The sequence below is a fragment of the Theropithecus gelada genome, chromosome 15 (genome assembly GCF_003255815.1).
Source record: "Theropithecus gelada isolate Dixy chromosome 15, Tgel_1.0, whole genome shotgun sequence".
In the NCBI taxonomy this organism is placed as follows: Eukaryota; Metazoa; Chordata; class Mammalia; order Primates; family Cercopithecidae; genus Theropithecus; species Theropithecus gelada.
The window spans coordinates 90,623,628-90,639,791 of NC_037683.1; the positions used below are offsets into that span (position 1 = coordinate 90,623,628).

General features: G+C 34.8%; 1 protein-coding gene across 4 annotated transcripts in view; it reads left to right on the top strand.

The window, feature by feature from the left end:
- Positions 1-16,164, top strand: part of VPS13A (vacuolar protein sorting 13 homolog A) — a 246,679-nt gene that overhangs the window by 23,452 nt on the left and 207,063 nt on the right. For all 4 annotated transcript variants that reach the window (XM_025360006.1, XM_025360007.1, XM_025360009.1 and 1 more), the window contains exons 2-8: positions 2,449-2,492; positions 3,874-3,916; positions 8,168-8,263; positions 8,828-8,929; positions 12,583-12,692; positions 13,779-13,838; positions 15,918-15,977. In XM_025360006.1, the coding sequence (XP_025215791.1) occupies positions 2,449-2,492; positions 3,874-3,916; positions 8,168-8,263; positions 8,828-8,929; positions 12,583-12,692; positions 13,779-13,838; positions 15,918-15,977 (515 nt within the window). The remainder of the gene's footprint in view (positions 1-2,448; positions 2,493-3,873; positions 3,917-8,167; positions 8,264-8,827; positions 8,930-12,582; positions 12,693-13,778; positions 13,839-15,917; positions 15,978-16,164) is intronic.

Below are 16,164 nucleotides of genomic sequence, written 5' to 3' on the forward strand. Positions count from 1 at the left end.
AGTGAAGTGTTGGTTTTATCATTATATAATGCCCTTCTTTGTTTTTTGTAACAGATTTTGACTTAAAGTTTATATGTCTAATATTAGTATATAGGCTAAATATACCTTATCTGAAATGCTTGAAGTGATTTGGATTTTGAATTTTTTTTCCTTCAGATTTTAGAATATGTACATATACATAATGAGATATCTTGGGGATGAGACCCAAGTCTAACACAAAATTCATTTATGTTTCAAATATACATTGTACACATAGCCCAAAGATAATTTTATACCATATTTTGAATAATTTTCTGCATGAAACAAAGCTTATGTACCTTCAACCATCAGAAAGGAAAGGTGTCACTATCTCAGCCACCTGTGTGGACAGTCTGTGGTCGTTTGGCATCATCATTATTCCTGACTGAATTTATATGCTGATAAGCAATCATTTTCTTACATTGTTCACACATAAGTTCTTAACAGTAAGAAATATGAGGTACCATTAATTCAGTGAAAATATAATGTGTTTAGGGTGAGTAAGCAGCACAGTGGGGAATATCTGTATCCACTGTTAAACAGCAGCAACAACAAACAGTGGCAGGCAGGCTTTCAGTCTCCACCTACAGTGCTGTGTTTTGATTAAAAGGTAACTGTAGAATGTACTTTTTTTTTTTTTTTTAAGTGAGAAGAAACATTAGAAGCAGTTGAGGGGCCAGGAATTGGATCCTCAAGGGATGAGGAGGCATTTTGCTAGATGGCTTTTTAAAATGTTTCCTCCGGAACCATCTGCCTCACTAACTGTTTTTTTTTGTCTGAGAAGTCTCTGATTTTATAAACTGTCATAATTTCTTGTTCTGTTATGAAGGCATGCTGCTCCAGTCCTTTAATAAGCCCATCACACATTTTCACCACGTGGTCTATAGATACCTTTTTGCATTGGTAACATCATCATCTTCATCTTCATCATCCACTTGTGGTATCGTGTCAGCACTCAGAAAGTTTCCGATTTTGGAGTTTTGGATTAGTCATGCCCAGGTTATGTAGGTACCTTTGCTCTTTTGGTTATTTTTGCATGGGTTTACTTTTTTTGTTTCTTTGCTTTTAACCTATGAGTGTTCTTAGAGCCAAAGTGAGTTTCCTGTAGACCACGTACTTTTATTTTCTCTCTCTCTCTCTCCCTCTCCCTCTCTCTCTTTCTCTCTCTCTCGCTCTCTCTCTATTTATTTTGAGATGGCATCTCACTGTTGCCCAGGCTGGAGTGCAATGGCGCGATGTCGGCTCACCGCAACCTCCACCTCCTTGGTTCAAGTGATTCTCCTGCCTCAGCCTCCCAAGTAGCTGGGATTACAGACATGCACCACCACGCCTGGCTAATTTTGTACTTTTAGTAGAGATGGGATTTCACCATTTTGGTCAGGCTGGCCTCGAACTCCTGACTTCATGTGATCCACCTGCCTTAGCCGCCCAAAGTGCTAGGATTACAGACGTGAACCACTGCTCCCGGCCAGGATCCTGTTTGTTTTAATCCATTCTGCCAATCTGTCTTTTTATGTGGGAGTTAAGCCATTTATATTTCAAGTGGTTACAGATAGGGAAGGACTTAGTATTGCCATTTTGCTAATTACTTTCTATATGTCTTACAGCATTTCTTCTTTCTGTTTTACCCCTTACTGCCTTTCCTTTGGTTTAATTTTTTGTTGCAAATTTGATTCCATTTGTGTTTAATTAACTAATAACATAGTTAATGTTATCATCATAGCAATGAAGTGTCGCTATATTGCCCAAGCTGGACTTCTAGGCTTATGTGATCCTCCCACCTCAGCTTCCTCAAGTAGCTGGGACTGCAGGTGCCTGCCACCATGCCTGGGTGACTTTTGTGTTTGTTCTAAAGATATTTTCTTTGTGGTTACGATGGGATTACATGTAACATCCTAATGTTATAGCAGTGTATTTTAAACTTTGGTTAATCCCATTTTGCAATTGTCTTATAGTTCTTGGACATTCTGTTCTATTATTTTTCTCGTTTTCTTTTTTTATTGGCTTTGAATTGGGAAGTCTTTATTTCTGTATCTTGGGACTCACTGATTTTGCATTAAATAATTTTTTCCCAATGGTTTATTGCAAGTATATTTAAATGTAGTTTACTTTTTGCATATTAATCTTGTATCATGCTACTTTGTTAGACTCATGTTATTTGTGTAATTCTAATTAAAATGTTGTATATGTTAACATTGAGCTACAATTGCAGAGGTCAAAAGTTACAGGAAGTGAGATTTGGTTAAGCATACTCTCTTAGACTATGTAGGAGAATGAAGGTGAGATAATAAGATTATAGGTAGATTTTATTATCTGTTATGCACATTATTTATGTATTTTTCCTGAGTATGACAGGAATGAAGCATACTTATTAACTTTTTAAAGTGAAAAATATTTGATTGTTTGAATCTTTTCTTTAATCTCTTTTAGGAGCTGTGGCCCTCAAGAATCTTCAAATTAAAGAAAATGCCCTGGTAGGTTTTGACTATGAAAAATTTGTAAAGTTATTGCATTTAATTATGTATACTTCTTCCTGATTCAGTTTGCCACCTTCAGTTATTTAAATTTGAGAAAGTTTTTTGTAAATAATTTTTGCAAAATGCAAATTTTGCAATATGGAGTTTTACTCTCCTTCAAAGCACAAATGGACAGTGTGATTTTTTTCCTATTTAAAAATAAATATTGTTTTAGGCTGGGCATGGTGGCTCACACCTATAATCCCAGCACTTTGGGAGGCCAAGGCAGGTGATTATTTGAGGTCAATAGTTCGAGACTAGCCTGGCCAACATGGTGAAACCCTGTCTACTGAAAATGAAAAAAGCTTTGCCAGGCATGGTGGCGGATGCCAGTAATCCCAGCTGCTAGGGAGGATGAGGCAGGAGAATCGCTTGAACCTGAGAGGTGGAGGTTGTAGTGAGTAGAGATCGTGCTGCTATACTGCAGCCTGGGCGACAGAGTGAGACTCTGTCTCAAAACCAAACAAAACAAAAACAAACGTACAAAAAATACAGATGTTTTTATTTTGAATTTTTAACTTGTTTTCTGATTTTTTTTTTTTTTTAAGACAGGCTCATGCTCTGTCACCCCAGGCTGCAGTTCAGTGGTGTGATGATAGCTTACTGTAGCCTTCAGCCCCCAGGCTCAAGGTGTCTTCCCCCATCAGCCTCCTGAGTAGCTGAAAAGTTTTTAATTTGGTCAAGACTGGTTCATTTATTCTTTTAATTGCTTGTGCTCTTATTGTCATATCCAAGAAGTCATTACCGAATCTAATGTCATGAAGATTTTCCCTTAGGTTTTCTTCTAAGAGTTTTATAGTTTTAGCTCTTAGGTTTAGATCTTTGATCCATTTTGAGTTAATTTTTGTATATGGTATAGGATAAGGGTTCAGTTTCATGTTTTTGCGAGCGGATATCTAGTCTTCCTAGCACCATTTATTTAAAAGACTGTCCTTTGAATGGGGAGAATGTTTTGAAAGTATTTTTTACAAAATGTGTATTTTGCAAAATAGAGTTTTAATCTCCCTAAAAGCATAAAAGGGCATTGTAATTGCCACTTCTTTTTCTTAAAATAATATAAAATTGGTAATGATTTGATATGAGTAGATTTTATGGTCATTTTTACTGTAGACCTTTATCCCCAATTATTATAAAAAGAGCAGCTTCCCTGAATTTTATGAATTTGATAATAATATCGCAATTATATCTTTATAGATGTAAATAAATGTTGATGGTAAGGAAATGTATAAGTTTATTTTAAAAATCCCTTGAAATAATTTTTGGAAGTAAACAATATTCATTTGTGTTGTTAAACTCTGTATCTACTAATGTTTTGTATATATATAAATTTTTTCTGTAGAGTCAACTGGATGTACCATTTAAAGTTAAAGTTGGTCACATAGGTAAGCCATTTTTATTACTGGGATATCCTCCTTCCTGGACATGCAGCCAGAACAATTTGCCTGATATCTCTGTTATGTGATATTTTTCATGTTTCTGAGCATCAATTAAAAATAATTACGTGTTTTTGTCTCAGTCGAGCTTCGTTGTGCAACTTAAAAATATTGTTCGATTCATATATCTCTTGCCTAGTATTTGATAACCTAATACATTACATATCTCTTTAGGTGGTAAATTGAGTTAATTCAAAGGATTACCTCTAATGGAGAGCTTAGCTGTTTCGGTTTCCTAGGTTTCTGACTAGTTACCACTGCTATGTTTTGATTAAGGTTGGATATGTTGTGTAAAGAATAGGTTCTGGGTCATCCAGGCTCTGTGACTAGGGGCCAATTTGAAAACTAATTTCTGCTCTGCAAGTTTTTGTATGTTTTCAGAAAATACTCTGCTTTTTCTTGCTTGGTATTATTTTTACCAGTGTTTACTGTTTATATCGTAAATATACTGGTTGAGCAGTAAATGATTGGAATTTGAGGTTTTAACAGGTTTAATAAAAACTTGTCTGTCATGTTTCTTGTGTTACAGTTTTACTGGTTTAAATATTGTGCAAGATAATAGTGTCTTTAATTGGGACTTTGAGATATTTTTGTTATATAGATAGTTTTTGTAGTAGAATGTATACATTGTTATTGAAGCTATATGGTTGTCGCTTGGGGAACAAAGTATTTTGAAAGCTTACCTAAATTACATGATAAAGGTCTTCATAATTATGTGTACTTATGGTTGGTATTAGACTATATACCATAGAAAGCTTTCATCATCATATGTTACTGACAGTAGAATTCTATCCTCTCTGCCCCTACCTTTTAAACACTATTTAGCATGAGTAAGAGGGGGAGAATGTCACCCATTTTTATCTACTTAACATTTTAATTTTTTCATATTTCTGATTACGTGTGTACATTTTAAATACTTACAAGTTTGTATGTATTGAAATACTTGTAATTATGCTATTTTTACAATTTTATAATTTTTTTATTAGCATGTAAAAAGGATTTCTCATAATCTGAGTTGATTTGATCTCATGTATTCTGTACCATAATAATCCAGTGCATGCATATTTGGATATTATAGAATGATTTTATTTTTCCATTGGTACAAAAATATTACAATACATATTTTTATATAACTTTTAAACTTTTACCAAAGGTCATTGAATTTTACAGTGATGATTATTATATTTCAGTGTATGTAAATTTAACCTCAATTCAAGAATAGTCAAAAAAATATATCAGTAAAGTAGATAGACCTATTTTCCTTAGACTCTGCCTGCCTTCTCTTTTCTTGCCTAATTTTGTTTAAAAATGATAAGGTAATTTTCAATGATAATATAAGATAGTAGAAAGTACACTGAACTAAACCCAAGATAATTTTGAGAATCATTTAAAGTGTTGTGTACCTCTATCATAGCACCTGTCTTTTAAAACTATCACTATTTTTCCCCCCTTCTACTAGACATCGAGTTTCTTGAGAAGTGGGTTTAATTTTTAGTGTATCCTCACCATTTAGCACATTACCTGGCATATATATTAGGGGCACAATTTGTTGTATGAAAGTAGTACATGTTTCCAAATGAATGATACAGTAGCACAATCAGTTTTATAGGAAAGTATTGTCCCCTTGCTATTATTAGGTATTGATCTTTCAAAGTTTTCCTCATTTAGAATGCAGAATTACAGGTATATCAGCTATAAATACACATGTACTATTATAAAAGAGGTTGTCTTCTGTGGAAGGCTTTTGGAATTACATCTGTATATTTTTCGAAATTTGCCAAATTTTCTACAAGGAGTCTACATTTTATAAGAGAAGGAAGAAAAGGTTGGTTGGTTTGTTTTTTGAGACAGCGTCTCGCTCTGTTGCCCAGGCTGGAGTGCAGTGGTGCGATCTTGGCTCATTGCAGCCTATGCCTTCCTGGCTCAAGTAACCCTCCCACCTCAGCCCCCGAGTAGCTGGGACTGCAGGTGTACGCCGGCTGAGTTTTGTATTTTTTTAGAGACAGGGTTTTGCCACGTTGCCCAGGCTCATCTTGAACTCCTGGACTCGAGTGATCCTCCTACCACAGCCCACCAAAGTGCTGGAGTTACAGATGTGAGCCACTGTGCCTGGTCAAGTTTGGCTTTTTTAAAAAAAGATTCGGTGGTGAAAATGGCACACTGTTAATATGCGTTTATTATTTATACAGTTTTGTCATTGCTCTTTGTCCTTTTGTTCATTTACTGTTTTTGAAGTATTACTGTATATATTTTAAGCAGTCTGTTGGTACATTTATAAATAAACTAACCGTGTCAAATTTGTTATAGTTTTTTTCCCAGTCTGATTTCATTTTGGTTATATTTTTGGCCTGTACAGAAATTTGAAATGATCATCATGTTCTCTGATTTAAAAACTTAGAAAGTTATTCCCCTTTTAGAAATCAGATAGTTTAGAGGCTGTGCAGGGTAGCTGATACCCATAATCCCAGTACTTTACAAGGCAGAGGCAAGAGGATTGCTTGAGGCCGGGAATTTGAGACCAGTCTGGGCAAAATAGTGAGACTCTGACTCTACAAAAAATATAAAAAAGAAATCAGATAGTTCGTTTTTCTCTGAAATGATATTGTATGATGAAATCTTTTTCTCAGTTTGAAGTTTTCTAAACATGGAGTTTATAAAGTATCATGAGATGGATCTAAGTGGATTTAAAAAAATTTCCCAATCACTAACCAGTTTTAGCAACATTGTATATTTAATAATCTATTCCTTACACAATTATGGCAACTGTTTATAAATCTAGACACTCATACCATTTAAACAATTTTAAAATATTTTAAAACTCTCTATTATGAAAATATTCTCAAGATACAAAACTAGAGTGAGTACTTTAAGAAACCCCATACATAGTGTTTTTGTAGTTCAAGAACCCTTATGCTTGGATGAGTTTGTGTCCTTTGTAGGGACATGGATGCAGCTGGAAACCATCATTCTCAGCAAACTATCGCAAGAACAGAGAACCAAATACTGCATGTTCTCACTCATAGGTGGGAACTGAACAATGAGATCACTTGGACTCGGGAAGGGGAACATCACACACCGGGGCCTATCACGGGGAGAGGGGAGAGGGGAGGGATTGCATTAGGAGTTATACCTGATGTAAATGACGAGTTGATGGGTGCTGACGAGTTGATGGGTGCAGCACACCAACATGGCACAGGTATACATATGTAACAAACCTGCACGTTATCCACATGTACCCTAGAACTTAAAGTATAATAATAATAAAAAAAAGAACCCTTATGCTTAAAAAAAAAATTCATTGCTATTTGATTGTCTTAGGCTGTTTTCATTAGTTTGCATAATTTTCAAATATTACCCAGAATGTTTTATTTTTACTATATGTGTAGTTTTTCACGTATAAAGTTTATATGTATGATTATTACCATGTGTATATAAAAATTCCTGTACGTACGCACATATGTATGTATGTAACACACATACACATAATGAAAAATATATATACACATACTTATTTAAAGTACATAATCTACCTTTTATTGGGGGGAGGTAAAGGTCTCACTCTATCACCCAGGCTGGAGTGCGGTGGCATGATCATGCCTCACTGTAGCCCCGAGCTCCTGGGCTCAAGATCCTCCCACCTCAGCCTCCCAAGTAGCTGGGACTACAGGCACATACCGTCATTCTTGGCCAATTTTTTTAGTTTTTATTCATAGAGACAGGGTTTCGCCATGTTGCCTAGGCTGGTCTTAGAACTCCTGGGTTCAAGTGATCCATCTGCCTTAGGCTCCCAAAGTGCCAGGATTCCAGGTGTTAGCCACAGCGCCTGGTCTTATCTACCATCTTAAAGCATTAAAAAAAATATATATGGAGGTTTAGAGTAAGGATTGGGGAAATTCAAAGTTATGATATTAACGATTGTTGATTAAGGGAAGAAGAATATTGGTTTGTTTATGGTACGGAGAACTGTAAATAGAAACTTGTGTAAATATTTTGAATATAATCTAGGTTTTCCAACAATACTGATATAAATACAATAATTTCACATCATTACAACAAACACTTGTTGTTTTTGGTTGTAAAATAGCTTTCAATAAAGTGATTAAGCGGATCTCTTCTAATGTCTGACAGAAAATAGACTAACCCTAAATGTAGGTTGAATGAGTAATATTTTTTGTCCTTTTTTTTTTCAAAAAAATGTAGGTAATCTTAATCTTATAATTCCATGGAAAAACCTTTATACTCAACCTGTTGAAGCTGTATTGGAAGAAATTTATTTACTCATAGTGCCTTCTTCTAGTAAGTTAAATTTAGAAAAATTATAATTTAAGTTTTTCTTTTTTATGGATGGAAAAATCTTTATATTCAAAATACTTTTGGGATTTTTTTGAGATTTTAATATTTAAATTTGATATTTGTTAATTCAAATTAAATTGGTTTTTACTCTACATTTTTGGAGATTTTGAATTAATGATTATTTATTATTTATTATTATTATTTTTAAAGATAGAGTCTCGCACTACCACCTGGGCTGGAGTACAGTGGCACCATCTCAGCTCACACTCTGCCTCCTGGGTTCAAGCAATTCTCCTGCCTCAGCCTCCTGAGTAGCTGGGATTATAGGGGCCCGCCACCACGCCCAGCTAATTTTTTGTATCTTTAGTAGAGATGGAGTTTCACCATGTTGGCCAGGCTGGTTTTGAACTCCTGACCTCATGATTCGCCTGCCTCAGCCTCCCAAAGTGCTGGGATTACAGGCATGAGCCGCTGTGCCTGGCCAATTAATGATTATTTGTAAGGACTTTTTTGGAATGACTGTATTTTTAAGGTAATTATGATTCTTCCTTTTTAATCTTCCTGTAGGAATAAAATATGATCCTATAAAGGAAGAGAAACAACTCATGGAAGCAAAGCAACAGGAACTGAAAAGAATAGAAGAAGCAAAACAAAAAGTAGTTGATCAAGGTAAAGAAAACAGTAAATAGCAATGCTAATAAGAGAAGTGGTAAAGACCTAAATATTTATCATAATTGAATATTATTTTTCTCTGGAGTTGCTGAGATTATTTAACAAATATGAGAGAGTCTCATTGCATGGGGAATTTTAATGTAGTTTGTATGCTTTGTTATGTGTACAGAAATTTTACCTTATGGAAATTTATCTTAAGGCAAATAATATGTCTAGCTTATTATTATTAGGTTTACATATTTTAAATATATATACACACATACACACATACATACTAGGTAAGTTCAGTTTTTAATGATAGCGATTAATTTTATCGAGCATATTAATTTTCTAGCCTTTGCTTTCATATTCTCCTTATATCAATTCTTCACCCTTTTGGAGATACTTAGTTTCTTGATATATTTCTATTTGCCTCTATCTGTTTATTTACCCTCTGGCTTCACATATTTTCCAATTAAACTTAGACCATATGTTCCATTACTGCAACCTCTTTTTCATTATTGGAAGCAGTGTCCTGCAGAAATCTAACTCCTTTTCACCTGTTCTCTGATCCTTATTGCCAGCTACTTTTTATACTCTCACCTAGTGGGTTTTTTGCCTTGGCATGTAAATATTCTGTTGTTTATCTTGAAACATGAAGTCATTTTCTTAACCTAGTCATCTGTTTATCTTCTTCTCCTCTGTCATTCATTTAATGGTTAAACATCTTAAAATTAAAAAAAAAGTTTACTGACTTCACTGTCTCTGAAACGCATTGATTTTCTTTTAATAAAAAATAAGCTTCAATAATAAATGTTTTACTTGTTGGCAAACATTAATAGAGAGTTAACATGTAATTCTTCACAACATCTCTTGTAATTCTGTTTTTTCTTTGTAACAGTTACTTTATATTATGTGTAGTCATTTATCCTTACCTCCAGTCCTCTTTCCTAAGTCTCCTAGGCCTTTTCTTTTTAAAAATTATTTTTATTTTATCAAGATAATATATATGCATAGCTTTAAAAGCTAAGCAGTATTATAGTATCCATATTAAAAAAAAACAACTGTTCCTGGCCCAGGTCCGCACCTATATTGCTAAATATGGTGCTTACACCTCTGTTTCTTGATTTATTTAGATATTATTTATATATAAAAAACATGTTATATATAACATAACATGCATATTTTCTATAATATATTTTATAACATATAATTAATGACGTTACATATTTTAAACTCATCTTGTGTTTCATTGGCATATATTTGACATATAATATATAACACGTGTAATATATATATACACACACGCATCCTTTTATGATGTACTATGAAGATTGACCCTATTTTTTCATCTTCTCTGTATAGTTTTATCACCTTTTTGGTTAAATCAGAATTCATTGTTTATAGTATCATGACTATATATAAATGTTTTATTTATATGTGAATAAATAAAAGTGGCTTTGAGTATGACTGTTTATTTTGTAGGCTTTTACTTAACCTCCCTGTTTTGTTATTGGGCTCTCCCTGTTCTCCCATGTACAAAATTTGGATCCTATTAGGGCCATTTTCTCTAAAATAAACCCTTGTGTTCTTACTAGGGTGGGAAAGGGATGTTGCTTGGATATTGGGCTGGGAGAGGGAGGAGACCTAACTTAACTGCTCATTATGCAGATTTAAATCAGTTCTTGTGTGATCTTCCTCTCTCTCCACTATGTTCCCTGTTTGCTATTTTTTTGTTTGGTGGGTTTCCAGTTCCTGTATCTTTCCAGGGTTCTGTGACTTGGTTTTTTGGTGGTGGTGTTTGTTTTAAACTCATCTTGTGTTCCGTTTTGTTACCCTGCAAGACATAGGCATTGGCATGCTTTTCAGGTAAAATGGATAGTTGGTTTTATTCAGGATTGGTGCTTTATTGACAGAGTAATATGAGAAAAAAGAGCAAAGGAATTTAAGGTGTTGGTAAAATAATGCATCATGGAATCTGAGCTGCATAAGGAAGTCAGGAGGAAGTAGTGGGTAGAGAAAGAAAGACTTAACATTTAATTGAATGACTAAATGAATTTATGAAAGAAAAGATTTTATTAGGTAGTGGTGAGAGTCAAAGATTAAAATATGATCCCCTGTCTTTAAAGAGCTTGTATTCTATTGTCTACTTAATTCTATAATCTATTTATATGTGTATATATTGATTTAACTCTGGTGTATTTGAGGTACATATGATTAATATCTTCAACTTTCCTTTCTCTAAGGCCTCCTGGGCCAGCTGAATTAGAGAGTAGTAGGCAGTTAGAAGAAAAGATAGATTTATATATATTATTTCTATATAGTACTAGAAATATGAAAAGAGGAACAGAACTACAAATAAAAAAGAATATAGCTTTCACTGGCATTTTTAAAGGGAGAAAAAGGATAATAACTATGGTTATCAAAGGCATATTTCAAAAAAAATAGGAACCTCAATTCTTTATTCTTCTTTATTCTTTCTTTTCTTTTTTTGAGACAAAGTCTCACTTTGTCTCCCAGGCTGGAATGCAGTGGTGTGATCTCGGCTCACTGCAGCCTCCACCTCCCTGGTTCAAATGATTCTCCTGCCTCAGCCTCCCAAGTAGCTGGCAGGGACCACCATGCCTGGCTAATTTTTATATTTTTAATAGAGATGGGGTTTCGCCATATTGTCCAGGCTGGTCTCAAACTCCTAACCTCAGATGATCTGCCCGCCTTGGCCTCCCAGCATGCTGGTATTACAGGTGTGAGCCACCTTGTTCCTCCAATTCTTGATTCTTTCTATTTCTCTGGAAAGTAATGGAACTTGAGATACTTAATACTCTTTTCTGAACATGAAATAGATGATGAACTTCTTTCATCTTTGTTCAAATGGAGAGAGGAAGAAGATCTTATTTCCTATTTTGTATTTACTAGGGGAGGAGGATATTCAACTGTTTTACACATCTGTACACAGACAACTTAATGGTGGTATCACAAATTTTGAGAGAGATTTCTGTTTTGCTGTTGTTAGTGGATTTTCTCATTTAAATCTATTATAATTCTTACCTACTAATCTTCATTTTTTATCTCATTTTTTTTTTTTTTTTTTTTTTTGAGACGGAGTCTCGCTCTGTCGCCCAGGCTGGAGTGCAGTAGCGCGATCTCGGCTCACTGCAAGCTCAGCCTCCCGGGCTTACGCCATTCTCCTGCCTCAGCCTGCCGAGTAGCTGGGACCACAGGCGCCCGCCACCTCGCCCGGCTAGTTTTTTGTATTTTTTAGTAGAGACGGGGTTTCACCGTGTTCGCCAGGATGGTCTCGATCTCCTGACCTCGTGATCCGCCCGTCTCGGCCTCCCAAAGTGCTGGGATTACAGGCTTGAGCCACCGCGCCCGGCCTATCTCATTTTTTAAAATATGTTTTTGTACTCAGGCATAGGTTAGCAAATTATAAAATTTAATGTCAGTAAATTCTACATGGTCTGCTTTAGTCTCATGGCACGATAAACTAGCTTTTGAAAAATGTTTAATTGCTTTTGAAAGACTTTTGGAAAGCAAGCTATTAGTGTTCTATTTACATATATATATATGTATGTTTCAGCAAGGCAGCATAAGTATGTTACTTCAATATGTGGATTTTTATAGAGTATATTTTTCATTCAAGTTAAAAAAAAGAATATTTGCAATTGTAGAACAACATCTGCCGGAAAAACAGGACACTTTTGCAGAAAAATTAGTTACACAGATCATAAAAAATCTTCAAGTGAAAATTTCCAGTATCCATATTCGTTATGAAGATGATGTAAGTATTTTAATATGTGATATTTGTTTTTATATTTATATGTAAGTTATTTTACTATTTATTGACACCTGCTTTTTAATGGCCAACCTATTAAATACCAAGAGGATACAGAGCTAAAGATGATGTAATCCTTCTTTTCTATAATTATAGTTGTAATTTGCAGTCCTTAGTATTGAGTGCTTGATTTTACACTTTCCCAAAATGTTCAGACATTAGATCATGAAGGAAATGCCTTGGGAGTTATGAATTTAGCAGTTATGTATTTTTAAAATAATTTAAAGTATGCTGTGTTTACCTCCTGGATAGAGTACTGGTCTAGCAATTAGTGGAGCTAGCCTTAAATAATTCCTTGATACTGAGTAAGTCATTTGTTTTCTCTTAACCACATAATTATTTGCTTTATAATCCTATTTTGTTAGTCTTTTTTAATAATTTTTTTGTAAACTGGAAAACATGCAGTTTAATATTCCCATGTAACACAAATATGTTAATAATTAATATTTTATTTGTTTTAGGAAAAATATAGGAATAATAGTTTTTCTGGAAAGTAATAAAATGTTTTTGGATGTTTGAAATAAGTTACTTCCCAAAAAGTTACCCCTCCCTCTCTCCTTCCCTCTCTCTCTCTCTTTCTCTTTTCTTGTCTTGTCTTTTCTTTTCTTCCTTCCCTCTCTCTTTCTCTTTTCTTTTCTTTTTTTTCTTCCTTTCCTTTCCTTTTCCTTTTCCTTTTCCGGCCTCATCTGTCGCCAGGCTGGAGTGCAGTTGCCCTACCATGACTCACTGCAAGCTTGACCTTCCTTGCTCAAGTGATCCTCCCACCTTACCCCCACCCACCCACCCTGCAGTAGCTGGGACTATAGTTGCACCCCACCAGGCCTGGCTAATTTTCTTACATGTTTTTGTAGAGGCAGGGTCTCACTATGTTATCCAGGCTGGTCTCCGGGGCTCAAGCAATCCTCCTGCCTTGGCCTTCCAGAGTGCTGGGATTACAGGCGGGAGGCACTGCACATGGACAATTTTTTCTATAAAGTGAATTTTGTCCAACTACTAAAAATCTGAGTAAATTTTACTTTCTTTCCTCTTTAGATTACAAATCGGGACAAACCGCTGTCATTTGGTATTTCCCTTCAAAATCTCAGCATGCAGGTATTTTGTTTATACAAGAATCCTAGCCATATTTAATTGTGCAACATGGTTAATTAAACTACTGCTCTTTGTATATGCCAGCATTAGAAATAGGTGTCTATGTAGAACGGGTGCAGAAAGGACCTTGATTGGATTGGAATCGAGGGTATGTAGATTCATATTTCAAAAAATGGTTGAAAATCAAATTCAGAAATATGAGGTCCTATTATTCTTGGTAATTATGATGTTAGATACTTTTGCTTACTTTAAAAAATCCATTTCCAAGTTTGTAATGAGTAAGTACCAAATACAAGTAATAAATATTCATATCTGAAACTTCTATAAGCCTTCAAAAACATAAATCATCAGTTTTTCTCAATATCATTATTAATATTGTAGCATAGTGTTTTCCTGTTTAATTTTTGAAATCAAGGAATTTTAAAAATATAAGAGCACATAGAGAATTTTGAAGCTTGCTTGCCTCCAGAATGGATGGCTGTTAAATTAAGAGCCTGTTAACATAACCTATTTGCTTAAAGTCTTAAATATTTTTATAGGAATAAGCTGTTTTGGATAAAGTTTAAATCCCTTTTGTTCTCTACTTCCACCCACCCCTCATTCCCCAGAGATAAATATCCTAAGTTTTAAAACTTTTATATAATATATCTATTAAAAATGTAGGATTTTAAAAGTTTACACACGTTTTATATGACTCTTCTATAAGTTCCTTTTTGCACTTTCCAGTGTTTTTGACGTTTATCTGTGTTGCCACACGTAACAGAATTCAGTTTAACTGCTGTATCATATTTCATTACATTATTTTATTTGTTACATCTATTGGGTTTTGTGTATGATTTCTTTTTTATTATTATTTTAAAATTGAGCAGCCTCCCAAGCCAGAGCAGGCTCAGAGAGACTCCACAATTTCTTTTTAAAATGTGGCCCCACTGCAAGGAAAAAAGAAAAAATGGCCTCCAAAAAGTTATTCAAATACTGTCATTAAGTTGAAAAATAAGAATGGAGAATTAGCCATTGGATTGGGCAGTGGGAAGGTCATTGGTAACCATGATAACAGTGGTTACTTATCATCACCTTTAGAAACTTGTCTGCCAGCCTAGACCTATTCAGTTAGAAACTCTAGGATTTGGATGCAGCAATCTGTGTTTTACAAAGCCCTCTAGGTCAGGGTTCCTGGGCCGCAGAACGGGAGGTAAGGGCTGGGAGTGAGCATTACCGCCTGAGCTCTGTGAGATCAGTGGTGGCATTCGATTCTCACAGGATCCTTGCAAATCTTATTGTGAACTGCGCATGCCAGGGATCTAGGTTGTGCCCCGATGGAAAAGTTATCTTCCATGAAACTGGTCCTTGGTGCCAAAAAGGTTGAGGACCACTGCTCTTGGTACCAAAAAGGTTGGGGATCCTAATGCATGCTAAACTTTGAGAACTACTATTCTAATTATCCATTCAGTTCTCCACATAGAAATGAAAACCATCTTTCTAAAATACAGATCTGATCACTCTGTTCCTCTCAGTGGTTTTTCATTGCTCTTAGTTTTGTCCTTAAACAACTTATAAACTCTTTTTAAACCAACCTCAGGCAATACACCTGGTTTTACCTTTTTTCTCTGTTTTGCATTATATTCTCTCGCATACTGAGCTACTTCAGTTGCCGGAATGTGTCCTATATTTGTGTACCTTTGGGCTCTGCCTGATGTGAATCATATTCCTTGTCGACCTTAGAATCAATAATTTTTAGTTACATGTTCTATATTAGGTTATATATAACATCTCTTTATCCATCACACCCCTGAATTGGATGCTCCTGCCATGTCCTCTCAATGAACTGTGTGTTTAACTTCTACTGTGGCACTTACCTGTTGGAAATTGCCTATTTCTTTGTTTGCTTTTCTGACCTGCAATGAGCTCCTTCCTTGAAAGCAGATACTTTACTGTGGTCAGTTAGTATTTTTTGATGGAGTGATATGTCTTTAAAGGCATTTTCATGGGACATTGGTCTAGGGTATGATAGATAGTGATTTATCACTCTGCCATTTCAAATGGAATGACCTTTTTCCTGCCATTCTTTTTTTTCCTTTTCAGACAACTGATCAATACTGGGTTCCATGTTTACATGATGAAACTGAGAAACTAGTTCGTAAGGTAAATAAATACTGTATTTGTCAACTCATGGACTTAAGAGAATTTTGGAAAGCCAAATGATAATATATAGATAAGGATGTATGTAAATTGTGCTTATTTGTTTAACTCTGTGATATGGCTCACTTACTTATTTGAGACTTCTAAAAATAGTATATGTTAAAAATTCTAAGAAAATGAGACATCTAAT